At 43.9% G+C, this 25,967-nt stretch overlaps 2 protein-coding genes and 1 long non-coding RNA gene across 4 annotated transcripts; 1 reads left to right on the top strand and 2 right to left on the bottom strand.

Annotated features, from left to right (window-relative positions):
• Nucleotides 1-365: 365 nt before the first annotated feature.
• On the bottom strand, nucleotides 366-2,596 carry LOC129684461 (probable N-acetyltransferase CML1). Its single transcript, XM_055617610.1, has 2 exons — nucleotides 1,676-2,596; nucleotides 366-1,221 (listed from the first exon to the last, which is right to left on the bottom strand). Exon 2 carries the CDS (start codon nucleotides 1,147-1,149, stop codon nucleotides 481-483), a length of 669 nt encoding a protein of 222 aa, XP_055473585.1. The 5' UTR covers nucleotides 1,150-1,221; nucleotides 1,676-2,596; the 3' UTR covers nucleotides 366-480.
• Nucleotides 2,597-6,493: 3,897 nt separating this feature from the next.
• Dusp11 (dual specificity phosphatase 11) lies at nucleotides 6,494-23,324 on the bottom strand. Its single transcript, XM_055617609.1, has 9 exons — nucleotides 23,088-23,324; nucleotides 20,938-21,013; nucleotides 20,195-20,326; nucleotides 15,489-15,612; nucleotides 14,468-14,528; nucleotides 12,892-12,938; nucleotides 12,383-12,479; nucleotides 12,006-12,185; nucleotides 6,494-9,830 (listed from the first exon to the last, which is right to left on the bottom strand). The coding sequence occupies exons 1-9, from the start codon at nucleotides 23,186-23,188 to the stop codon at nucleotides 9,692-9,694; spliced, it is 957 nt and encodes a 318-aa protein (XP_055473584.1). The 5' UTR covers nucleotides 23,189-23,324; the 3' UTR covers nucleotides 6,494-9,691.
• On the top strand, nucleotides 22,737-25,176 carry LOC129684460 (uncharacterized). Of its 2 annotated transcripts, none has more exons than XR_008721346.1 (2): nucleotides 22,737-22,959; nucleotides 23,879-25,176. It is a non-coding gene; the product is annotated as an uncharacterized LOC129684460 (long non-coding RNA). The 2 variants fall into 2 exon arrangements; XR_008721345.1 differs by lacking the exon at nucleotides 22,737-22,959 and adding an exon at nucleotides 23,319-23,370.
• Nucleotides 25,177-25,967: the final 791 nt, after the last annotated feature.

The raw sequence follows: 25,967 nt of genomic DNA, 5'->3' as shown, positions 1-25,967 counted from the left end.
CTACATTAGTCTCCAGGTCTCACATGTTCTGCAGGTGACACCTGCTTGGGAAACTCTTGTTTCTTTTTCCTTTGCCTTAACTTTGGCTGCCCTGCAAAGTTCTTGAGCCTTGCTCAGCTGGCCTTCTGGAACAGCATGGCACACAGACATCTGCCACTTTAGTCAACTTAGATGCTCACACACATGAGCTAGGTGAGCCACCCCCTCTTGCCCTGCAGAAATTTTCTGGTTTATACAAATACATGCAGTACTAGTTTGCATTGTTTCGAATACAACAGTGATATTGGGCTCAGTAAGTAAAACAGGCTCCCCAGAAATCTAGAGTGTAGCAGAACCCCCCCAAGCCCTCACTCAGCCATCATATGTATTGGAATCTGGTATACACCAGCAAGGAACTTTTATTGTTCATCACACTGACTTGACAGGGTTCACTGGGTCCTGTAGCAGAGTGCATAGGAACATAGAGCACAGCCCCGCTTCCTAGGCGGAAGGGAAGGAGTACTTCAGTTGAATTATACAAATATCTACTATCTTCCAGAAGACACCCATGAAGTATTGGCCTGTCTTCTGGAAACCCATGCCCAGGTAGAGGGTCACAGCACCTTGCTGCATAGTGCTGGTCTCAAGAACAACATCGCTGTAGCCCTGGTCCCGTGCAAACTGGAGGACAGTTCTGACCAGCGCTTTCGCTATCCCCTGTCCTCGAAGCTGTGAGGACACAGACAGGCGAAAGAGCTCCAGCTGCTTCCTCCCTAATGGAGGATCCTTGACTGGCGGAGCAGCCACTGTGCCCATCACCTGCCCCGCAGACTCAGCCACCCAGAAGCAGGAGCCATGTGCCCTCAGGTAGGACTTGGTGATGTCAGCCATGTCTGTGTGCAAACACTTGGCCACATACTCCTTCCAGGGCTGTCTGGCAAGGAGCCGCAGGAGTAGGAGCAAAAGGATAATGCCTACAACGGCCAGCAGGCAGGAGCCAGACACCAGGACCAGGGCCAGGGGCACCCCAAGTAAGAGCAGGAGGGTTCGGGGCAGCAGCAGCAGGTGGCAGAAGGTGGCAGGGATGTGCTCCTCCATGCCCCCAGAGAACAAGTCCACAACACTTTTATGGTCGCTGTCCTGGTACTGGCGGATGTGGTAGGGAGCCATGGAGACTTCAGGGTCCCAAATCTTGGCATCCAGGAGAGACAGCTATACCTGCCCGCACACCTTCCCTGAGTCCTGCAGAAGAGAGGAGCCATGTGAGTCTCCTGACCTCTGCCTCTCAACCTTCCCAGGCCCATGTAGGCCCTGCTCAAGGGTGTGTCTTTCTGCTGTCACAAGAGGAAGCAGGACACTAACACTGGTAGAAAGTCTGTTCAGCAACACCCGACTATACCCTCTTCACCCTATTAGAAGCATTCTGTTTGTCTTGGTACGTGAATACAGCACAGTGCCATAGATGGACCCTATGTACCAAGCATTTGTTCACTGTCTATGGACTATATTTCTAAGTGTGTGCCTCTATAAACTCTCCTTCCCAAAGATTATAAAAGGTTAGGTTACAGAGTTGGCAAAAACAAACAAACAAAAAAATTGCTACAATACCCCCACCCTGTCCTCAAACCCCCAGGTAGATTCTAGGACTCCAGGCCCACAGTGAGACCCTCCCCACAATGCTGTATGTGAATCCTACCCGGTATTACACAGCCAGGAGTGTGCAGAATGTCATCAGCCTCTGGTGGCTTGCAATACAGATAGTCTGCGACTGCCTCACAACTAGTGAGCAGATCTGAATTGGTACCACATTGCGCGGCTCCTGGATATTTGTTAATCATGAAGCCCAGGGTCATAGAGCTGACCAGTGACAGCACAGCGGTCATACCCATTCACCTTCTGAACGCTGGCTTAATAATTTGTAGAGAAAAGCAGGAGATGGATTCCCAAGTTTCCATCCTCGTGGGAAGCCTGCCACCCTGCTTACTGTCCCCTTCAGGCTGCAGCATCTCTCTGCCCTTTTTGAAGTCAGCCTGGGCCCTGCACATAACTGCTCAGAGTGGCCTGATGTCAAGACACGTGCATTCTGGGCTCACATGTCCTCCCGCAGCAACCAGGTCTACCAGTGGACTTTTCTCTATGCTGTGTCTGGTCCTGATAAAATGGATCCTAAGAGTCCCCACGTTGCCCTCATGCCCCTCCTCCTCACCATCAGCCTTGACTCAGCCATAGTGTCCTTTTCAGAGTCGGCTATGCTGCCCTCCAGATGGCGTGCTCTGGGCAGGGGACAGCTATATGAGCTCAGGGACTCTCAGAACGTGCATGCCATGCTTCTCGAGTGCATTAGCCGAGTTGTTAGTTCCCTGAGACAAGCAAGAGCAACAGCTTTCTCCACAGACGGTCCCTCTGGAAGGGATGCTCTGCCTTTGCCACCAACCCTGATGACCAGTGAGAGCTGTACTATCCTTCTCTTCCCCAGGCTCACTGTTGCCAGTCAAGCAGGCTCTCTGAAACAGGTGGAGAAGCTACGATAGATTCATTGAGGGAGCTGTGAGGCCAGGGGAGAGTGGGACACCCTCACACCCATGGCAAAGACCAGGGGAGAAGATGCTGAGATGTCAGGGTCAAAGCAGTAAGGCTTTTCAGAAAGGATGCCCAGAGAGCCAAAACCTCAGAAAAGGTTAGTCTCCTAAGCTGTGAGAGGAGAGAAGCAAGGATGCTCCCCCAGTACCCTCCCAGAGGTAGGACCAAGGCCCAGCCCTTTGGAAGGGAGGATCTTTAAAGGAGTAGTGAGCAGCAGCAGAGAACTGGTTATACAGGATCCAGCACACAGTCAGGTAATGTGGATACCCTATTCCAGATGCACGTGAGGTCAGGAGTGTGCATCTGGCTGGGAAGCTACGGGATAGGTGTGGTAGTGGAGGCAGATGATGGCCCTGGCAAAACAAGGATCCCCAGGTGTGCAGGCTGCATCCTGTAACAGCCCCTGGCTAAGAAGGTACCCTGAAAATTAACAGTGTCCTGTCATATAGTAAGTTAGACAGAAGGACAACTATGTTTCCTCATTGCTCAAATGTCTTGTTTGTCCAAAGAAATGTGGATCTAGTAGGTTTATTGTTTGGAAGGGGTACCTTGTTCCATATTATTTAAGGAGACATCAGCACTAGCAGTGCCTAAGATTCATACGGCCTGTCCATTATGACACAGGCCAGACAGTGACATCTGCATTACCTTGAAGTGCATCAAGGGCAGAAATGACAAAAAGTCAGCATCATTCTGATAGAGATAAGCAGGACAGCCTCACAGGTAGGGACCAGCCTGCAGCAGAGCATCTAATCCAGCAGTTCTCATCCTTCCTAGCGCTGTGACTGAAAGGGTTAGACTAACTTTGTAACCTATATGTCTTCTAAAGCCTATAGTTTTGAGTTTTAGGTCCAGGTTAAGCCAAAGCCTCTTAGTACCTTTCCAGAGAATGGAGGAATGTGACCCTATCTGTGAGGACAGATATAAAAAAGGCAAGCAAGCAATGACCTTCACTCAGCAAAAAGAAGGACCAGACCCTTGTCTTAAAGATAGTGTTTCTTAGCAACGAACCCAGATGGCCTCAATCCTCCTGACCTCCAGGCAAATCTTCAAGGCTGAGCTAACCATCCTCACCTTTAATTGCAGCTGCATCCACACTTGGCAGGACTGGCCAAGCTTGAGCACCTAAGACTAACCAATTATCTTACTTTATAGCTTCCTCATCCAATCCTAAATTGCCAAGACTGCAACTTCAAATTTCCCGCAATTTTTCTTTTAAAAACCTAAAGCCTTTGTCTCCCAGGGCCACTCTCTGCTGACCGGCAGGGGTGACCCCATTGCGCAATGGTTAATAAACCTCTTGCTTTTGCAACCAGTCTTGGTCTGGGGGAGTTTCTGGGAAGGGTGCAATCTTAAAACTTCTGAGCTGTGAGACCCCAGGTCTTACATGACGGTTTAATACGTTCCTCATATTGTGAAGACCACAAAAAAAAATTTTTTTTTTGTTGCTACTTGATAACTGTAATTTTGCTATTGTTATGAATTATAATAAAAACATCTGTGTTTTTTCATAGTTTTAGGCAACCCCTCTGAAAGGATCTTCTGACACCCCAGAGGGGTCATGACCCCACAGGTTGAGAACCAGTGGTCTAGGCTCACTGAAGACTAAGGGTGTGACTCAGCAGAAGTCATGTCTTGTTGGTTAAGGTTTCTGTTTGCAGTCAAGTTCCTGTTTGTCCTGTGCAGGTCAAGGCTTCTGTTTGTAATTAAAGAATTAAGTTCCTATTTGTCTTGTGCAGGTTAAAGTTTCTATTTGTAGTTAAAGAATAAGTTCCAGTTTTCCAGTGTACGTCCTTGCAAGTTAAGGTTTCTATTTGTAATTAAGTTCCTGTTTTTTTAGATCTCATGTAAACTGCAAAACATGTTTAAATTACACTAAAGTTGCAATCCCATCCACACAATGTATATCCCTACCCTTAACCCTTCCATTTCACAGTATCTTTCTGACAATGTATTACAGCCTACCCTCTCACCATGTGAAGAGTTTATCTCTCCTATAAAAGGGACTTCAGGAGGCCAGCAGGGGCTGCTCTCTCAAATCCCAACTTAGGGTAAGACAGCCTGATGGCCAGGCCTGGGTGCACCCAGGAATACAGCTTGCTTTAACTGGCAATCCTGGATTTGATCTTTTTTCCTTTGGGCTCTCAAGTAGAACCTTTGGAAGGCAATTTGGACTTTAACCTCATGAATGCATTAATCCCATTGTACAACTATCAAATTAACTGCTTATCTCCAAAGTGAGTGTTTTTACTTTAGCTAGGTCTCCTATCTTGCTACCTATCTCTTCTTGCTAATTTGGTTCCAGGATCTCAGGCCAAAATTACTAACAAAAACAAGCCATTAAAAAACAAACAACCAAAAACCAACCAACTAAACAAAAAACCCACACCTCACCTTACCCATGAGGTACTGTGGTATTAGCAACAGAAGGTTGTCTAAGGCAGATGCCTCTCACTGTAATACGTCCAGTGTCAGTGTTCTGACTCCACCTCCAAGTTTAAATTCTGATTCATCCCTGTCATGTACGCGCCATCACTCATTAATTAGCACCCAAGAGCGTCCTCATCCAGGCCCTGGTTACTCGTAATGCAATTCGAACCTATCCCGATGGTCACAGGAACTCACCACCAGCCTCCTGACAAGCTTTAGAAGATCCCTCCCACCCCCGAAACAAGTCCCTCCACTTCCAGAAGTACCCGGACCTAGAGGAGCAGGTCATCATTTTGAGTGTGCTTCTGCTGATCCCATGGCCTGGCCTGTACCACTCCCCTTTACTTGAAAGAAGGGTCATATTTAAAAAGAAAAAAAAAAAAAAAAAAAGACCTGGTGTGGGGCTACGGTAACACACAGGACCAGAGTCCATGTGTCCTAATTGGCTTGGGAATCGGTTTTTTGGTTTTCATTTGGTTTTTCAAGACAGGGTTTCTCTATGTAGCCCTGGCTGTACTGGAACTTTGCTCTGTAGACCAGGCTGGCCTGGAATTCAGAGATCTGCCTGCCTTTGCCTCCCATGTGCTGGGATTACAGATTTAGCTTGGGAATGTAAAGACTTTTTTGATAAAAGCAAAACAGGGTGTAGCCTCCCATCCCTGGCAAAAGATACTGTCATACTGTGCTACTCTGACATCGTGGCACAGAACCTGAATTAAATAATGACACAAGGTACAGTGTACACAGAGAGAGCATTCGCTGGGGGGTAGGGTTGAGGGAGAAGACTTTGTAGTGGTTCCTACAGCTGAGCATGAATGACTGGCTCAGACCAAGGGACAGCCAAAGATAACTTTAAAGATGAGGCAGAGTGTATGGCCTATTATAGCCACAAAGTGGCTAGCAAATTCAGCTTGAGGCTAGACACAGAAAACCTTGGCAGAAAGAGGATCATGGAACCCCGAAGCCATATGCCATTTGGCACTTGCAAGAGGAAAGGAACACATGGGAACTTGTTTTCAGGACACAGTTCTGGAAAGCTGTTAGTTTTATAGGAAATAACATTTAGTTAGGATCCCACATGGGGCCTCCCTCCATAATGAGTGTCAATAGTTAAGATGTATAATGTAGGGCTGGAGAGATGGCTCAGAGGTTAAGAGCACTGGCTGTTCTTCCAAAGGTCCTGAGTTCAATTCCCAGCAACCACATGGTGGCTCACAACCATCTATGAGATCCTGTGTCTTCTTCTGCCCTGCAGGTATACATGCAGGCAAAATAATGTAAAAATAATAAATAATTAAATAAGATTTTAAAAAGATGTATAATGTAGTTATTAAAAACTAGAGATAACTCTTAGAAATTAAAATTTAGAGCTAGGCATGGGAGCATATACCTGAAGTCTCACCTGCACAGGAGACTGGGGCAGGAGGGCTGATGGAGCCCTGGAGGCCACCCTGCACACATACTGAGACCCCGCATATATGTAATATATTTAAATATTGAGAAATATTTTCTTTTATGTTTTTATTATGCTTACACAAATCACATATAGATGTATAGACCAGAAGAGGGCTGGAGGCATGCCTCAATAACAGAGTACATGTCTAGCATGTTCGAGACCCTGTCAATCCCAGCATCTCCAACATATCAGAAAAAAATACTAGAAATTAATGTGAAAAGGTTAAATAAAAAAATATAATTAAATCAAAGGCACATTCCAGGAAAGAAACCCAACATCCAACCAGAAGTTGCCAAGGGTTCGGGTTAGTCCTAATACAATAGCAGTAAATAAAAACTTCTTGCAATTCACTATACTGAAAGGGCTCACTTGCTATCTGTCACTGTGAATAGAAAACACTCTATCATTTGAGATGAAGATCTTAAGACTTCAAGAGACAAATTACAGGTTACAGACAGGTTCGAGATGAGAAGATAGAGGATTTCAACAGCCAGCAGTGACGCCCAGAACAGCATGAAGAGAGGCACTGAAAAGTGCCTGACACTGTAGCTAATCAAAGTACAGGAGCAGAGAAAGAATCAAACAGATCCATTTCTGATTCAGCTGGGACATCCCACCCAGCCCCAGAAGCTATGAAGGACAGACATAATGATCAAATGGGAAACTGCAGTCATGAAAGTAGCACCCTGGAACCCAGGAGACATAAGGGCGTTCTAAGAAATGACAAGTAAGATAGAAGAGGGCTCAAGTCAGGAGCTGGGTCCCAGGCGTAATGAATAGCCAGTGTGCTTCCTGTGGACAGCTGTGTTTCCTCAGATTCCTGTTAAAGTTCTAAGCCCTGCATTTGGTACAATCTTTAAAGAGGCAAAAGCATTAAAATGAAGTCTCCAAGAAGAACCTAATGACTGGCATCTTTGAGGAGAGCTGAGGATACATCTTGGCATATCATTTAAAAAGAAAAAAAAGGGAGGGAGGGGTTGAGGGGGTAAAGAGATGTATTAAGACATAGAAGACAGTGAGGTACCAACTATCTGCAAGACCCTATTCTCACTGCCTCCGTCTTTCCCAGCTTCTACAACTATGAGAAACAGAACATTCCTGCAGATTACACTGCCCCATCTATGACACTCCACCACGGCAGCCCTAACAACTGGTGCTGGTATCTAACCAGGGCATTTTAAGAAGCTCCAGAAAAGGAGTCAAACCACAAGGGCACATCACTTACACCGAGACAGTTTATAATACTATCAGCTATGGGGGAATGAATGTGACATGGCAACGGGAAAAGGACAAATGAATGAGGCAAGAACATGAAGGCGAAGACATAAAAGAACCCACAACCACGGAGTACTATGGCTCATGATGACTAACACCTATCAAGAATTTCAGCAAACAGCTGTGGGGTGGATAGGCTGAGAGCTACATCCTCGTTTGCCAAGAATTCATCATCACATATTATCATAAACTGGAAAACATAGAAATGGTGATCTGTAAGAGTAGTACTTAAACAATGAAGGAAGATAAATAGAGTAAGACAGAGTATTTAAGCTGGCTCCTCTGAGACCTGACAACCAGGTAACACGGAGGATGCCTTTTCATGGTAATCTCAGGAAAGCTACCTGAGAAAGTACTCATGTGTGCTTCTAAAATAAAAATACGATTTAAAAATACTACACAGACCACTAGAAATGTGTTAAAAAGAAGCTGCTGCTTCCTTCCACTAGGCCTTTGGATGGTTTGACATGGACAGAAGCCACACCAGTGTGTAAGAATAAAAGCTATGAGGTACCCCGTGATAAACCAGGTCTTAACAAGGTGTTGGTAATCCAAAGACAGAGGAACAGGCAGGCAGCAGAGCTCACGCAATGGCTGTCTCCCGGCAGTGTCCCCACAGAAGTCCCTGGCCAAGGTGCACGTCTGCACCTGCCCCAGCCTTGTCCTCTTTTGCTTCATAACTGTCTGTTCTCATTTCCTAAAAAGTGGATTCCAGGAGAGAATTCTGCAGGCATCTGTTAAATATGGTGAGCAGAGAAACACTTTAAGAGCCATCGTTTGAGTGCAGACAATCAGCCCCAGGCAAGGCTGGGTGAGCTACTGGGACTCCGTTAGGGTGAGGCTCCACGTTCACATGTGGAGGAAGATAACTACTGCGTGGAGCATCAGCTCTCACTTTGACAATTCTCAGAAGCAGAGGCTTTCAAGATAAGAGCCAAATCGCCCAGTCATTCAACAATCACTTGCTGTGGACTGAGGTGTGTCATGATGAGCAATTTCCTGAGTGAGTTCTATAGCTGAAGGAATTAGCACCTCCAAGTAGCCTGAAGTGTGTTCCAGAGGAAGAGCACCATTCCAGTGTGGGAGGCCACTGGATAGAGATCCTCCTGAACACAGGTCCTCAGTTTCAGCGCCGCCATCCTCAGTCTTCCCAGGTAGCCAAGAACGTCTGGTCATTCCCCGTCTGTTCAACCTTTAAAATCTAGAGGTTTTCAAGCCTTCTGGATAGTTCTACCCTGTTGGTGGCAGTTGCCTCGTCAGGTAAATTATAATTTAACCAGAACTCTGGTTTATCAATTAGTTTCTCTTGCCCAAGTTGGCAATCAATCATTCCCTAAAATGTTACACTCCTCTGTGTTAGATGCCTCACTTGGCAGTTCAGTAAGAAGCTGGTCAGATTCCAACAATGACCACCAAGGAAAGAAAGCTGATCGGAGTCCTTCAAGCACAGAGAATAGGCACAAAGAAACTTGTCTCCTGGCTAGATTTTTAGTAGAAAATTTGAACAGTCAAGGAAAAAAAGATATCCTTAAGATTGTCAGTAACAGAGCATGGTAAACATGATGAATCTCTGCATCTATACACACTTTACAAGCATGAGCAAAGGAAATATACAGGGAAAGCAAAAGACAATTAAAAAATAGTTTATCTATTGAAAATTCTTTGAGTAAAGTTGAAGCCTGGAATGCTGTGTTCTGGACTGCTGCTATCGCTGTGCCTTCATCAGCAGGTAAAAAGCAATGCAATTCATCTTTAAACCTAACACACATGAAGGGGTAATCAAAGATTTAAAAAAGCTAAAAAATGCTTAAATTTTTTTTAATTCATTTGACCTGATTTTATTAAAAGTCATCCAGCTGTCTTCTGTTCAGCTCTGGTCTCAGGTGGCCCCTAAACAGTCTAGCCAAGGGTGTCTCACCGGGTCCACCCCCGGTAGGCTGGGTAGAAGTGTCTCTGGTAACTGGCAGAAGCTCACTTCTTGTTCTGGGCTGCTTGACTGGCACTTGGCTTCATGTTCCAGAAGAATCTTCTTTGTGAGTAGTCCTCTCCAGCTGGACCAGGAGGAGGGATAAGGCCTCTCCGGAAAACACTCGGACTTTGTGAAAATTTTCTTAAACAAGAAGCAATAAATCATTATCAACAGTAACATATAATAAGCTTTATAAAATAAGAGATATTCTGATCCTGCTCTTCCCTATCTGGATGACCCAAGCAGATAATCACTTATCTTTCTCTTCACTTTTATAAGATGGAGCTAGGACTGGGGCAATGGCTCAGTGGCACATGTGTGAGGACTTGGGGCTAGAACCACAGAACCCACAGAAAGCTGAGAAACAGGAGCATGTGTCTGTAATCCCTATGACAATGTGGAGGCAGAGACAGGGGGATCCCTGGAGGCTCCAGGGCAGCTGGCCTAGCAGGTGCAGGGGAACTCCAAGAGGCTCTGTCTCAGACAAGCTGAAAGTGTGAAGGGTGACACTGGAGTTGTCCTCTGACTTCACATGAAGGCGCTCTCTCTGTCTCTCTCTCACACAATCCCACTCTGTCAAAAAGGATGATTTGCTTCTTTAGTCTCTATTCCTTTTCACCTTTTTGACTGTTGTTACTGTCAGTTGTGAGCAGCTATGTTGCTGCTGGGAACTGAACCTGTGTCTTCTTCAAGAGCAGTGTTCTTAACTGCTGAGCCAACTCTCCAGCCCCTGCTACTTTTTACTATTATAAATAAGTTTCAATTTCAGTAGCTTTATGAAATGTCACAGTATGGTTACGGTCGCTTAGCTGTCTCCCCATTCTTAGAATCACAGGCTACTATGAGTTTTCCGACCACCAGTATTTTGGGGATTAGCATCTCATAATATATACCACTATACACAGTGCATCTAGCTCTGTCTCCAACAGCAGAATTTGAAAAGTAGTCTCAATATAGAATTGAACATCTTCACGGCCATTAAAGCTAAGTCAAAAGGGTAACTCCCATGCTCAGTGTCACCAGCATTAAAAAAAAAAAGTGTTACAATGTACCAATTTGCTTTAACAAAAGTAGCACACAACAACCCTAGTTATGGGTTGTGTGTTTAAAAATCTCTACCTCAGAGAATGGAAATGAAAGATGTGGTCTCACCCAAGATTGTACATAGTGTGAATGGCAGAGTAAGGAGACAAATTCAAACCCAGCCTTACAGTTAGAACCCTCAAGTACTCATAAAAACTTAACCTAAATTAGCAGCCAAAAATATCTTGCAAGCTATGATAGTTAATTTTAGATAGCATCTTGACTAGAGTAAGGAACAGCTACAGAGCTAGTGAAGTGTTGTTTTTGCACTTGCCAACAGAGTGTTTCTACAGAGACTGATGCATGGAGAGCAGACTGAATAAGTGCGATCTGCCTCCCGGGGGGCAGGCACCAATCACGTAGATGGATTGTGAACAAAGGCAGAGAAAAGGCAAAGCTACCCTCTCCTGCCCCTCCACCCCCTATCCCAAGGCTTCTCAGGCCTTTCTCCACAACTCCTATAGACTTACCATACTCCTTGGGCCTCAGGACTTGCTGAGGGACTTCACCTACAGTCACACGTGTCAGTCACCATAATAAAGGCCTCTCTTGTCTACCTGCCTACCCTCCTCTAGCTTTCCTTTTCTCTGGAGAATCCTATTTTGACTGAACCAAGAATTTTCTCATTTCCTAAGTGAAATACTTTTATGATTTAATCTGCTCAAATCATTTGCAAATATCTCTATTGAGTTTATTACCTCTCAGAATTTCTTTCTCTGTTGTTCTGTTTTTTGTTTGAGACAGAGTCTCATGTGGTCTAGGCTGACCTCAAACTCACTATGTAGACACTGATGAGCCCCTGATCTCCCTGTCCCTAGCTCCCAGTGTTGGGGTTACAGGCACCCACTACCCCACTTGGCTTTTTTTTGTTCTCTGAGTAACAGCCTTCCTTATTCCAAACACAATGTAGCTTAAGAATTCAGAGGTCTCAAAGCCTAGGGCTATATCTCAGAGGTAGAAGCTTGGGTATGATCCCAAGAATGTAAGATTTTATCTTCTAGTAGCCCCATCTAACTCCTCCTGGATAAAACTAAATTTGAAAATAATAAATAAAATTTCCTTTTCTCATCTGCCTCTGAAGAGCCACACATTTCCCACTTAGGTTTTGATTTGCAGGGCAGCATGACTGAAACGGATCTGAAGAAACAGCAACCGCTGGCCACTATCACAATGTACTTTCCCCGGCTTAAAGGACAGTCTCCATCTCAGTTCTAGGAAAGGGAGAACACGTACCTGAGTGGCTGCTTTAAGTTCTGGGTCTGGGTATGAAAACGCCGGAAAGGTGGTGGACGGCCAGCAGGCCGGTTGTTCCTAGGTCCTTGGTGCAGAGGCTTGTTAGTGGTATGGACTTGTGCCATAGGATGTGCTGCGTCTTCAGGACCACCTGACTTAGGTGTACTAACATTCCGGTTTCTAGAAGAGAAGTGTCCTCAGTGTCACAAGACTCCAGTTCCAGTGGCCAGTTTAGTGATTACATATTTTGGTTTGTGAACATATGATCTCATCTCCCCCATTTCTATTGGTTTAGGGTTTACTCAGCAAGTGAGAAAGTTCCAGGGTAATGTAGCAGTGAATTATTTCAAAGAGGATTCCCTAACCACAAACCTCACCTAACAAGACGGAAGACTTCCTTTTTGACACGATGATTCTGCAGGTTTTCAATGTAATTCTGTCTTTCTATGCAGTGCCCCCGACACCTGTTGAATACTGAGGGGTGGATGAAGATGTACTATCAGAAACAATCACACGGAAGAAATCTTGCCCAGAGATTGAAAGCAAAGCTCATATGCACTGGCTAACCATTATGCTGTTACACCTCACTACCTGCAGATATGTTCCTCCATAAGCTTTTGGCAAAGGACAACTTATGCTATGATTTTTCTTTCTTTCTTTTGGTACTGGAGATCAAACTCAGGTTTCACACATACTCAGCAGATGTTCTATCGCTGAGCCACATCCCCAGCCCCAAGAGCTAGTTTTCCTTCCTTCTCTCTCTTCACTTTCTTTTTGGCATTTTATATTGGATATGAAATTTTTTCCAAAACCTAAAAAGTGGATCTACCATTTCCACATTTCGCTTTTATAGAAAGGGAAAAATAGTGACACCCCTCATACTTACATTCAATTGCATCATCTGGCCTCATGCCTTCTACATCAATCAAATATCTAACAAAACAACATAATTTGGGTCACTTAAATATAAGAAAAAAAAATCAAAACAGGTCCAATTTCACTTACAAGTGGAGACATACAGATCCTAAGAAAATACTAGATATCTAATCCAACAGTTACAAAATGACAGGTCATGACCATAGAAAAAGACTACCCAAAGATTGACTAAGAAATTTATTAATAAAGGTACTTACATTAATATAACAACATACTTAATAAAGGAAATGCATGACCAAACTGGAAAATGCTTAAAAGATAGATTCAGTAGTTATTTTCATCAAAATGCTTTGTGAATTAAAAACAGAGGCTTCCTTAATATTACTGTATATTCATCAGGAACCAACAACACATAAAGCAACTGGGAAAAATAGTAACATAGCTAAAAATACTAGAAAACCAACTTATATGGGCCAGAAACAGGAGCTACCATTACTGTCACCCACTTTTTCCTCATTCTCACCCTCAATCTACCACCAGGGTCCTGACAGTGATGACAACATCTTTCCACCAAAATGGCCTCGACATCTGGTCCAAGTGACCACACTTCAGTTCATACAAAAACCTGATGACGCCTTGCTCTACCTCCTTAGAACATTCTTACTCAGCAGAAAGAGATGTGTTCAGCACACCCCCGAAAGGTGTAACAACAAGCAGACTGAAATTCCACTTTGCATGGCCTAGTTTTGAGCCCTTCCACACCCGCAGTTCCACTTCAAGCCACACTCGCTGCACTGCCCCCTCCTCCAGTGCAGCACCCCGTCCTACTCTAGGGGCTTGGCTGAGCCGTGGTCTCTCTTCAGTGTCCTGACACCGCTAGCGCTAGGTAAACTGTCAGGTACTGCTCAACCCTTCCATGGAAATGTACTGTCTTGATGGTAGGTCAGACTGCCCTATCATTTGCTCTCATGGTACCATGGACCCGTCTTCCTTAGCACACGACAGTGGCAGATCTATATTCTCATTATTTTTATTATTATAGTCTTCATTATTTCTTCAGGTTAAATTTCTCTGCCAGCACTCACACTGCTCACAAAAACCACATCTCAGGAAGGACTGTCTGAATGGACAAACAAAGTCACACAACACAGTTCCTTAAAAATCACATCTGAATTCAGAATCTGCATGTCAAGTAAGGTTATTGCTCAGTCAGTGGCATGTGGATCCAAAGATGCTCATACCACTTTTCTATTTTATCATACCCCAAGTTCTGATGTGCATGTTCATCAGTATGCAAAACAAAACAACACAAAAACAAAAACACACTAAAAACAGTGTAGCCTTTAAAATATAAGGTCTCCAAATACTTCCACAGGAAGATACCTACTGCATATTAAATTGCAAATCTGATTTCAGATAGACATAGGTGTGCTTACATCTGCATTTGTGAGCTCTGCAATATACTGCTGAAGGCAGTCTCTGGGTAGAGACAACACTGCTCTATACTTTACCACTTCCAGCTTACACTACTACTGCAACCACACAGACACATTAAACACTGTTTGGCTTTTGGGTTGGCAACTCACCTGCAAATGAGGTAGCCAGTCCTGTTTAAGCCATGGGTGCAGTGAACACCAATAAGTTTGTCTATAAAACAGGAAATTCAGAGTTAAGTAAAGGAAGCAAGATACACCAAAAATAAGTTGGGAAACTTTCTGAAGAGCAACACTTACAAGTTAGTGAAATATTACTGCTATGTTGAAAAGGAAAGTGACTTTAAAAACGTTATCAAGAATCACCTCCCAAAAGCTCATTGTTGTGGAGTTCTGCAAGCACTGGTTAGACACAATGATGTAAAGTGCAGAGGCACCATTAGGTTAGACTTGCGTTAGACAAAGCCGTCTATCCTACATAAAGAGGAAACTGGGATGTGGCTGCATGTGCAGTGCTGAGGTTCGAAGCTGGGGCTCAGGGGCCAGGGAAGTGCTCTGCAGTTAATCTACAGACCTCAGTCCAGCCTCCACTTGTGCTAGTAACAACCGCAACTATACTCAAAACGGGAAAACAACAGAAACACCTTCAGTATGTGTGACAAAGATGCCACTCTCTCGGCCTACTTGTGCTGTTTTCCTACGGGGCTGTGTCACTCCTAACCTGTGTCTTCTGTTGCTTCTTTATGGAACTCTGGGACCCTGAGATTTTTAATCTTCTACCACTCATCCCTTAGCAACAGAAAAAGAGAAACACTTCCATCATAGACACATTTCTCACTTAAGTTTTGTTTTGTGTGGCCAACAAGAGGAAAACACTTTATTACTACCAGCTGACATTTTCAAACTCCGAGACGCTTCAGTGCTTGAGAGGACATCTGCTCTTGACGAGGACCCGAGTTTGGTTTCCAGCACCTGTACTGCATGGCTTACAACTGCCCATAACTGCAGGTGGAGGGAACCTGATGCCTCTGGACTCAGTACCCGCATTCACAGGCACAGAGCCACGAGCACACACACATAATTCAAAATAAAAGATTAAAAAAAAAGTCCCAAACCTATTCAAAATGTACAAAAGAGTTCAGGATAAAAAGAAAAAGAAACCTCAAGGACTTACCATTGTCTTTATTTTTCTTTAAAAATTCTTTAACTGCACATTTGAACTTAAAAATAGTGTCATTATCAGGTACCTGATGACCAACTGTAAAAATTTTTATGTAAGAAATAGTTTCTGGCAAATCCTAGAAAGCAAAACAAAGAAAAGTATACATTATTTCATTTGTAGGTAGATAAAGAAAGATATGAGGAGCCTGAATATAAACTAGTAATGATAAACTTACTGTGATAGCAATTCTGACTAAAGCTAAAGAGGTACTTCTTACAAAGCTGTTTCAACTAGGAAATAGCACTTGATTTTCATTACAACTGCAGAACAGTCATGAAGTATACAAAACACACCAAATTCAATTTGAATGAGGGCGCATATATTGCGTGACTAAAAATTATATGAACAGTTCTACTTAGTTATTTCACCTTTCTGTGCCTTCACAAAGTAGTAATGAGCTGGGCAAAGAAGTTATGGTTAGGGGAAAAAAAAAACAAAGAGGGTAGGTGTGGGTCTGGAGAGATGGCTCAGGTTTAAGAGTGCTTGTTGTTCTTCCAGCGGACGTAGTTCAGTTCTCAACACCCATGTCTGATGGCTCACAACAGCCGTAACTCCTGCTCCAGAGGATCCGGCGCCCTCTTCTGACCTCAGTAGGCACCTACACACATGTGGCAGACAGACAAACACAGAAAACACACAGACAAAACACACACATGCATGCATGCACACACGCACACAAATAAAATAAATCTCAGGGAAAAAAGAGAGGTTATGTGAAAATCTGTAACTCTGGGTTTAGGTGGAAAGCATTATCATGAATTTTATAGAGTTCCTAGCTCTGTCCACAAGAAAAGCTTCAGAACAATATTCTATTAACAATAAATATGCCTGACAACAGTGTCTGGAAAATTATCAGCACAAAGTTTTCTGCAAGGACTGAGTCAAGTTGGAGCAGGAAACAGCTAAGATGAGCCTGAAACTTCTTTCATGTAGAAAAAGTGATCACAGATGATCAGGACACGTCAACAGATTAGCACTGAGAAATGGTTTAGTCAGGCTGAGGAGCTACTGGCAGCTGATAGCGGCTTGGGAAGGGGGAGCCAGTCTTCCTCAGGGGTGTGGCCCTGGGTAATCGGCCATGTTCCAGGAGATGCTTCACACACGTGCACTTGAACAGTGCTAATTTTGGATGCAGTGGTTCCTTTTTAAAAGGCAGCATGGGGGTGGGGTGAAGAAATGGCTCAGTTTCCAGTACCCACACGAGGAAGCTGGCAACCAGGTCTAGAGGATGTGACACTCTCTTCTACCCTCCATGGTACCTTCTGCATGTGTTGAACTTATAAAAATCAAATAAAAGAAGGACATGACATTGAGAGTGAAAATCAGGATGAATTAGCTGGTGTTGGAGTGAGTGTGATCAAAACGCATATTATACATGTACGAAATTCTCAATCATATTTTTTAAAAAAGGTTTTAGGAGACAAACTGAGAAGTTCCAACTATCCAACGGGAAGCCCTCCACCTGTACTCTAATTGCAAAAGGCAATTGTAGGGGCATTTGTAATGATAGAAAAAATTTAATTAATTAAATAAAACCTGACTAGCCACTATTGGCAGGGATCAGGGAACCAAGATATTATTTTGAAAGCTGTTACACAGAGGAAATACCCTGTTGACATCACTGAGTAAATAAACAAGCAGAAATGTCATTAAGTAAAACATGAATGGTAAGATTCACCTGCACAGCCTGGTGAATGGTGGCGCACACCTGTAATCCTAGACTCTGGGAGGCTGAGGCACGACACTCTTGAGTTTGAAGTCAGCCTGGGCTACACAGCAAGAGCCTGTCTCAAAAAAGAAAAAAGAAAAAAGAAAATCAACTTTTTGAGCCCTCAAAGGAATGAATAGATTAGTCATCAACAACTGCTAATACCCTAAGACACAGCCACTCATTACTTAACCCCTAGCACATGACCAGCTGTGAAAACATCTCAGGTCAGGCATGGCAGTACACCCTTGCTGTCTATGTGTTTTAGTAGGCTGAGGCAGAAGGTCCAACTGAGCACAAGAGTTCAAGATCAACATGGGCAACATAGCAAGAACCCATCTTAAAATATACAGACATGCTCAAAAGTGCCATGATACAAAGAAAATCAAGGCAGCCGGAGCAGTGGCTCTCAGCTCAGAGCCTTTCCTGCTCTGGCAGAGTGAGGGTTTGCTTCCCAAGACTCATATAGCCAGTCACAGCTGTCTGTAACGCCAGTTCCAGTGGATCTAACATCTGTAGGCTCTAGTACGCATGAGGCGCACATAAACTCATGCTGGGACACAAACATACATATTAAAACAAAGACTTTTTAGAAAAGGAAATCAAGCTGGGTGTGATGGTCCATGCCTGTAATCACAGCACTCGGGCGGTAGGGGCAAGAGGCTAGGTGACTGAGGACAGCCTGGGCAATGGGGGACACCATCTCAAAAAAAAAAAAAAAAAATAAAAAAAAAAAAAAAAAAAGAATCAAGGCAGGTGGAGTGCTGTAGATCTATAATTCCAGCATTAGAGAGACTGAGGAGGAAGATCAGGAGTATTAGGTGAGCCAGGGCTAAATGTTAAGACTCTGTTTCAAATACTAAACCCAAAACAAAAAAATAAGGAAGAGAGGGAAGGAGGGTAGGAAAGGGAAAGAAAATAGAAACCAGGGGAACAGAAGGAGAGAGGAGGGAGAAAAGGAGAAAGGAAAACTCAATCTGGAATCGGTTGTGCTAGCCCAGTGGCTGACAGCAAAAGGAGTCTGCCAGCACAGGGAGATGCTCAGCCAACATCGAGACACTACAGCCTGGCGGGGTCTCTCAAAGCACAGAATTCAAGAGAGGGACAACAAGAAAATAAAAGGGACATAGACAGCAATCAGGACACTTAATCAGGTTTGGCAGAAAACTACCTGCAAATTGGCAATTTTTATGATACTTAGGAGTTATCAGATTGCCTATCTTACATAAAAGAACTGATATTAAGAAAGCATATTGTATCTTAACTATGCAGACCAAAGATGTAGAGATAAATTCTGTAACATCTGAGGGTTCAAGCTGGATGTGGTGGTACACTCCGAATCCCTGCAGCCCTGCCTGCACGTGGGAAGCAGGAGTAGGCAGCTGGAGACCAGCTGGTATATATAATGAATTTCAGGCCAGCCAGGGCCTCAGAGTGGGACTCTTCCCAAAGACTAGCCCTCCCCCCATACACAGAGGTTAGGGAGTAAGGAAGGCAGAATGGGCTGAAACAGATAGGAGCAATAATGAAATACAGCATATACATATAACTTAATATTGAGCCAGAAAAGAAAAACATTCTGGTATGTGCTTTAATAAATGTCAGAAATATAATTACTAAAATAATTCAGACAGAAAAAGACAAGTGTTACATGATACTGGAGCTGGAGAGATGGCTCAATGGTTAAGAGCACTGGCTACTCTTGCAGAAGACTCAGGTTCAATTCCCAGCACCCATACAACATTTCACAACCATCTGTAATTCCAGTTATAGGGATGTAATGCCCACCTCTGCCCTCCACAGGCCCAGCATGTCCTTCATGCACATATGTACAACCAGGCAAACACTCATACAAATAAATAAAAAATAAACCTCAAAAAATTTACTCCACAGATAAATAACTTTCCCACTTCATCAAAGATACTTTTTCCCCCAGCAGCACAAAGATTATTACAAAAAGCTACAACTAGTCAAAATGCAGAGAACAACTGACTGTGAGGCCCAATCGATACACCTAAAGTATAACCCTTACATCTAAGGCTCCGAGAACATCTAAGAGGGAGGTAGAAAGACTTGGGCTCGAGGACCAGGAAGTCAGCTGCAAGATTATTCTTTATAGATATAACAGGGATAGCTATACCCATGAAATTTCAACAATGTGGGTGCTTAAACAAGATCTGAACAGTAACACCAGTTGACAAGCCAACATGGATGGGAGAAATTGCAAAGGGCCCTACCCCTAGATGAAGAACTACAGGCAATTAAAAACTACAGAGAGAGGGAGAATTAAACCTTCTAATAAGCACCCTAAAGTGGTCAACCTGAAAAAACATACAAGCAAAACTAAATGGACTCAGCAGGTTGCATTTATATATTTGCATACACAGGCAGCAACAGTAAAGAAAAAGAGGCTATGAATTTGAAAGGAGGGCTGGAAGAGGATAAAGAAAGGAAGAAGGAAATGACAGAATTGTATTTTAATTAAATTAAAAACATTTAAATATATATTACATTGTGCTATGTGTATAAAATACCTAGAACTGGGAAATTTGTAGTAATAAAGCAGGTAAGGGGCTGCTGGGGTTCTGGAGTGTAAGAGAAGGAAGAATTGATGTTCAATGGTTACAGAACTTTTCCTGATGAAAGACTTGGGTAATGACTACTACATATTATAGTTCAGTTACTGTATCCAAGGAATTGTGTGTGTGTTTAGCTGTTGCTTAAGACTTATATAGTCCAAGCTGGCCTTGAATTTGTGATCTTCCTGCCTTAGGCTCCTAAGAACTGGGACTATAGCCATTCACTACCATGCCTGGCCTCCAATCTCATTTCAATATGAAATTACGGAAACTATTTGCTTTTCTTTTAAAATTATTACTACCTATGAATAAAGCATGGTTTTCACATCAGCACAGGATGAGTTTTGTTTTCAGTTGGAAAGTCCACTTACCTCTATTTTATAATAGCGCTGAGTATATGTTAAATCGATTATCAATCCAAGTTCTTCGTTTTGTTCTTGAATTTTATTAAAAAGATCCAAAGGAGAAAAGCATTCTTCTGGCATAAGCTTCGCTTCAAATTTCTGTCAGAGAGTGAAGTAAGAGAGAGCCACCTGCTTACAGTCCTGCACCACATTATGCATTATTCCAGCCCTATGCGATGAGCACACGCGACTCAAAGGGCAGGCTCTGCTCTTCTGAAAGCTGGTAACAATCTTTCTTCCAGTGGTGGGAAGAACAAAAGCTCACTTTGATATACTTACTTCTGTGTTTGTGTCCCCTTGCCTGAATGACTTCAGAATTAAATAGGTAAGGAAAAAAAAACACAAAACACTTTCTCTAAGCCTTAAAACCTATTGCATTTCACAACCAACCAACCACCTACCTGCCTACATCCCCCATCCCCGCCAATTCTACTGAATTCCCAGTAGAGCGACCACCATATCAACACATCTAGTTTTGTCAGGCAAACATAAAATACAACATACTATAATGACTCTTTATAATACAGGACAGGAATTACACTGTCTTTTCCTACAATTAGATATAGATGTAGATTCTACTATCTGTGGATCTAGTTTCAGAACAAGAAAGTGACACAAACCAGGAAAATAGAGAGCAACCAGGTTGAGAGCTAGTGTTCTCCACGGGAAACGTTGAGTTCTGAAAATATACTGAATTAACTTTCATTTACCTTTTGCAAAGGAACTTTGAAAGCAATGAAACGGGTCCCAGGCATCCGTTGTCCAACTGGAAGATAGTCTTTCCATCTGTGACATAGCGTATTTGTTAATCAAACTGAATGTCACCCTTGCCTCCTATCAGAATAAGCCTCCAAGATAATGGGGCACCTAGCACACACAAAATGTCCCTCAAACCTATTCATTCTGCACAAATAACAACCTACATTTCCCTTCCACCTGCTTCCCTATCTTGAAAACAGAAACAAGACAACAAAATAGCACATAGGTCTCCCAAAACAAGAAATACCCAAAAGCAAGAATGGCCAGACCTTTGTATCCCTAATAAATCCAGCCTAGCATCAAATACTAAGGTGATATATCAGACATGAAAGCAAAAGGGGGATTGTGTCAGGGAAGAGGCCTAAAGGGAGGGGAGAGGGTAACAAGAGGCAGAAAGGGGGAAGGAAGATAGATAGTGTACATTTTCCCTCCTATGTGGAATCTAGTTTTAAATATATAACGAATATACATATTTGAGACATGAAAACATTGGTGAATTATTTAGGAGGAGGAGGAAAGAAACTAGAAAAAATAAGGGGGGGGAGTTGTATTGTGTGTCTTACTATAACAAGAAAGTCTGATATACATATAGAAGATGTCATAATGAAATTCATATTTTGAATGGTAACTAAAACTGTTAGACAGTAAGAAGTAATAACTACCTATACACTAGCTGAAAGACCTCAAATTCAATACTTTCACTGCGCATAGTTTTTTGGTTTCTACACAAGTGACATCAATTCAATGTGTAGAAATTGCCCAGTTGTTACATGAATAGACACTCTGAATTTCAGTCCTGCCCGGGGTCAGTGTGGAGAGTCAGAACTGAGCTGGTCTCTGTCCGTGAATTATAAATAAATAGAGTTCATTCAGTAAACCTGAAGCACAGAGTGAGGACTGAGTGGGCAAGAGACCTGGCTGGAGACACAGCAGACCCCAGAACAGTAGAACCTACTGTTACAGGACATGACAAGGATTGGCTTTTTATTTTTAAAGCCAAGCTTTACCTTACATCTGTGAGCTGTCTCCCAACTACTATTCAATATTTAGTTTAAATAATGAACTATATAAAGGTATGTTAAGAATGGATTAGAGAAGGCTAGAGAGATGGCTCAGAAGTGAAGAACACTGGCTGTTCTTCCAAAGGTCCTGGGTTCAATTCCCAGCAACCACATGGTGGCTCACAGCCATCTATAATGAGATCTGGTGTCCTCTTCTGGCATGCAGGCAGAACACTGTATACACAACAAATAAATCTTAAAAAAATAGAAAAAGGAATGGATTGGAAGGAAATGACAGTAGGTAAATGGACATCTGTTTTCTGCAACATGACAGGCAAGTTCTACAGCGGGATGCTGAAGGAGGAAAGCTGACAGACTCTAAAGATAACCAGGAGATAAAAGTCTAGGGAGGGAGGACATTACGTCCATCCTGAATTTTAGGTGTTGCTCATTCGTGGAAATAAGAGTGCTTGCTGAAGTCCGGGGCTGGGGGGAGGACATTCAGTGCATCCTGGGTTTTAGGTATTGCTCATTTGTGGAGATAAAACAAAGGACTTGATGCATTCTAGGAAGGGGAGAGGCCGATCTGGCTACGCCTGGTTTTAGCTATTCCTTATTTGTGGAGATAAAACGACGGACTTTGAAACCTGGGCAGGGAAGCAAACAGTTGCAGGAAGTAAAGTGTTCACGGCCCCCGTAAGCAAAATCATAAAACTAACCATTGGCACAGGCAGGGGGAACTCCCTCAAATGACAACTCCGCCTCCAGAGTCCTGGAAGCAAAAGAACCTCTCCAGCTAGTGCCAAGGGCAGGGAGTGTACAGCTCACACCGGAAGCCTCACACAGCGCCTAAGCTATCTTAAGACTCTCAGTGATCAAGGGACCCAATACTGACAGCCGCGCCCCACCGCGCTGGCCCGAACTTCACAGACAGAGGCCCCCCGGGACACACCTAAGACCCTAGAATGCCAGGTAGGAAGTGTGCGGTGGGGTTCGGCGCGGAGGACTCTGGGAGGCGGAAGGGCGCGCGGCCGGGAGACACCGAGACCTAGGCCGCCGAGGCGGCCGGAACGACCCAGCCCGGAACCAAAGCGCCTTACCTTTCTGGGATGTGGTTTCTGCCTTTCTTCTTGGGTGGGGCACGGACAGCGAAGTCCCGGCCCCGACCGCGAACACTGCGGCCATAATACCAGTGGCTCATGTGGGCGCAGAAATGCCGCCCACCCAACGCCAGGCGTGCCAGAGCGGCCAAAGTGGCGCCTCAGAGCTGCCAGAAGACGCCACTGGGACCAGAGCGTCGGCGCAGGAAAGCGCCGTGTCCGGTGCCTCCGCAATTTGCGTGCGCCTTGCCACGTCGTGATGACGTCACACGCTCGGCGTAGAGTGAGTTTTGTCAACCCGCCCTTGGTTCTATTTGTTCTGAAGCTGGAGGCCGGTGTCACAGCTACGCTAATTAATACGTGCACTTGTAGAACTGCTCAGGACCGGGAACAGACAGTCCAGCCCCACCCCTCAGATTCCTGAGTTCTTCACGACCTCGTCACTTGTTTACATTTTGTATAGTATTTATAGTATTTACTTTCACACGTGTATCCTTTTCCCTCCGGGGCGGGGGGATACCAAAAGTTTGTTACAACACATTTTTCCTTATTTAAATATATATTTGCAGAGGTATTTTAATCCAGCGGCCTGGCTACTCTGACTAGAATACAGACACGCCCTTAGAAAAGGATTTGATAGAATGAGTCAGGATAGGATATGCCCAACTCTCAGCAGAAGAGACAGAAAAAGAGAATTTAGGAGAGCGGTTCAGAGGGGTTTGGGATGGGGAAAGCCATGTTTCTGGATTAAAATTCCTCTACAGTGTTTTTCAGGCTTTGTTCTTTACTAGGTCATGGAACCTTTAAAAGCGGGTCAGAGCTTCTGGTCTTTGGGAGTATTCAATTGAAGGGATAAGGAGATGCAGCTCATTCTCTCCCCACTTCTCTGTCTTCCAACACGAGGTCTTATTGTGTAAGTCTGACTGGCTTGAAACTAAACGAGGCTAAATAACGATCCACCCGAATCTGCCTCCTGAGTGCTGGGGTAAAGGCGTGAACCACCATATTCAGACCATTCTCCAACTTTTTAAAAGCACGGGCTCTGGCAGCCCAGTCAGCATCGAGCTTGCTATGTAGCCAGGAATGCCTGCAAACTTCTGATCCTCCTGCCTTCACATAACAACTTCTGGGGTTACAGGCAGGTGTCACCACACCTAGGATTATGAAAGGCTAAAGAGAAATCCGAGGACTCCATGCGTATTAGGCAACCGCTCTGCCAACTGAGCCACATCAGCACCGCTTCCTGTCCTCTGTCCGGGCCTTCAGCTTGCTCTACTGAGTGTTCCTTGCAATGGCACCCTCCCATAACTGACTGTGGGCTGAAACTTCCAACACTATGAAGCAAAACAAACCTTTTCTATTCATAAGCTAACTATCTTAGGTGTTTTTTTGTTTGTTTCTTTGTTTTTAATGATAAAAAGCTGACTACAATGCCACGCTCCTCTTGGTCTTATGGCACCTACCTTTACCTGTGGTGGATGTGGATTCTCTTGATTTCCATAAGAGACTTGTTTGGCTTGCAGAAAATGTGTGTGCATAGTTTATATATGACATATATACTATATGTATCAGCCTCTATATACTCTGTATCAGAATATGAAAGTGGGCTATCTCAAGTATTTCACTGAGCTAAAAGGAAAGCAAATACTGTTGTGGGTAGAAACATGTTTTTATTTTGGTCCCAGGTGTGGGATGTGGGACTGATCCAGATGGTCCACAGCAGCAGACCATTTGCCTCATGCGGGCTCTGAGAGGAGCTCTTTGCCACCTGCAGAGAGTTTAAATCTGAAGACTCTGGAGAGAGAATAAATGCCGGAGCCCAAAGAGTGTGGGAGCTCTGAGAAGGAACAAGGCTGCTCCTGCTTCTCCCTTGCTGCTTCTGGTTGCTGCAGTGAGACAAGAAGTTGGAGATCTCCTGAAACGAGGATTGGACTGGCTCCAAGGAACAGGATGACCCTAACCAGCAGGAAGCAGCTAAGAGAACTGCACCCCTTCTCCCACTAACCCTTTTTCTCTCCTACCTGGTGTTGGAAGGGGTTAGGGTGGAGTAGGGAGAAAGATAAAATAAATATAAGAGAATTTTTAAAAATACGCCAACAAAGTATTTTTTAAAAAAATCACTGACTTAGGCCATATATGTATACTGCCAAATTTTCCATATATAATCACAGATAGATTTGATAATTCAAAATAAGGGGACAAGGCCTTTCAAAGTGTGCCTCTTTTCACTCTAGGCACACCTGGAACCCTGTATGCAGAGGTCATATCTCAGGTCCTCATTTGGATCTTTTCTGTACATCCTAGTCACGCTGATCTTTTTCTTTGAACTCTTGGTTGAGAAACCATTGAAGTGCAGCAAATGTTGAACTGTCACCAGTGCAGTGAGGAAGAACATCCTTAGTGTGGGTTGTCTTTATCTCTGTGGCTGACCTAAAAGTTCCAGATCCTGAGCACTGGGCAGAAGAGAAGCTGGTGCGGCCTCTGCAGAGCAGCAGAGAGGAGCAGGATGTCATAAGTGAGACATTGCTGCCTCTCCCAACCTGTCTTCTTCCTCCTTTTTTCTGACATTAGAACTCTTCTAATTCACCACTTCTTTCTTGTACTTCAGATTGTGTCATTTTCCCAAAAGCCAAAAACCTCAAGAGCCATTTTTTACAGAGGTATAGCAAGGAGTACAAATAGCACCTAGCAGACAAGGTCAGTGTGAAGGTAACAGAGCAGGAGGATTGTGTGTTGGCTGTTGAGCCTGTTCTCGACACTGTGCTGTGATGCCCCCATGAAGTCAGTGGTTTTAATGGGCGAGTTCATCTCAGGGGCACAAATGTCAGTGACTCAGAAATACCAACCACCAGTGGTATGGAGGATTCTTACAGATTGACC

The sequence above is a fragment of the Psammomys obesus genome, unplaced genomic scaffold (assembly GCF_907164565.1).
Source record: "Psammomys obesus unplaced genomic scaffold, mPsaObe1.curated_primary_1811, whole genome shotgun sequence".
NCBI classification, from domain to species: Eukaryota; Metazoa; Chordata; class Mammalia; order Rodentia; family Muridae; genus Psammomys; species Psammomys obesus.
The sequence above is the reverse complement of the archived record's forward strand: the minus strand, read 5'-3'. Positions and strand labels throughout refer to the sequence as shown.

What these genes read in the sequence shown, in the direction of transcription:
- LOC129684461 (XM_055617610.1), bottom strand. Translation starts at nt 1,149, where the DNA reads ATGGCTCCCTACCACATCCGCCAGTACCAGGACAGCGACCATAAAAGT.
- Dusp11 (XM_055617609.1), bottom strand. Translation starts at nt 23,188, where the DNA reads ATGAGCCACTGGTATTATGGCCGCAGTGTTCGCGGTCGGGGCCGGGAC. An exon ending in AAAGAAAAATAAAGACAATG is followed by an intron (nt 14,529 to 15,488) that starts GTAAGTCCTTGA and finishes CCTGTTTTATAG; the next exon opens with ACAAACTTATTGGTGTTCAC. An exon ending in GAAGTCTTCCGTCTTGTTAG is followed by an intron (nt 12,186 to 12,382) that starts GTGAGGTTTGTG and finishes CTTCTCTTCTAG; the next exon opens with AAACCGGAATGTTAGTACAC.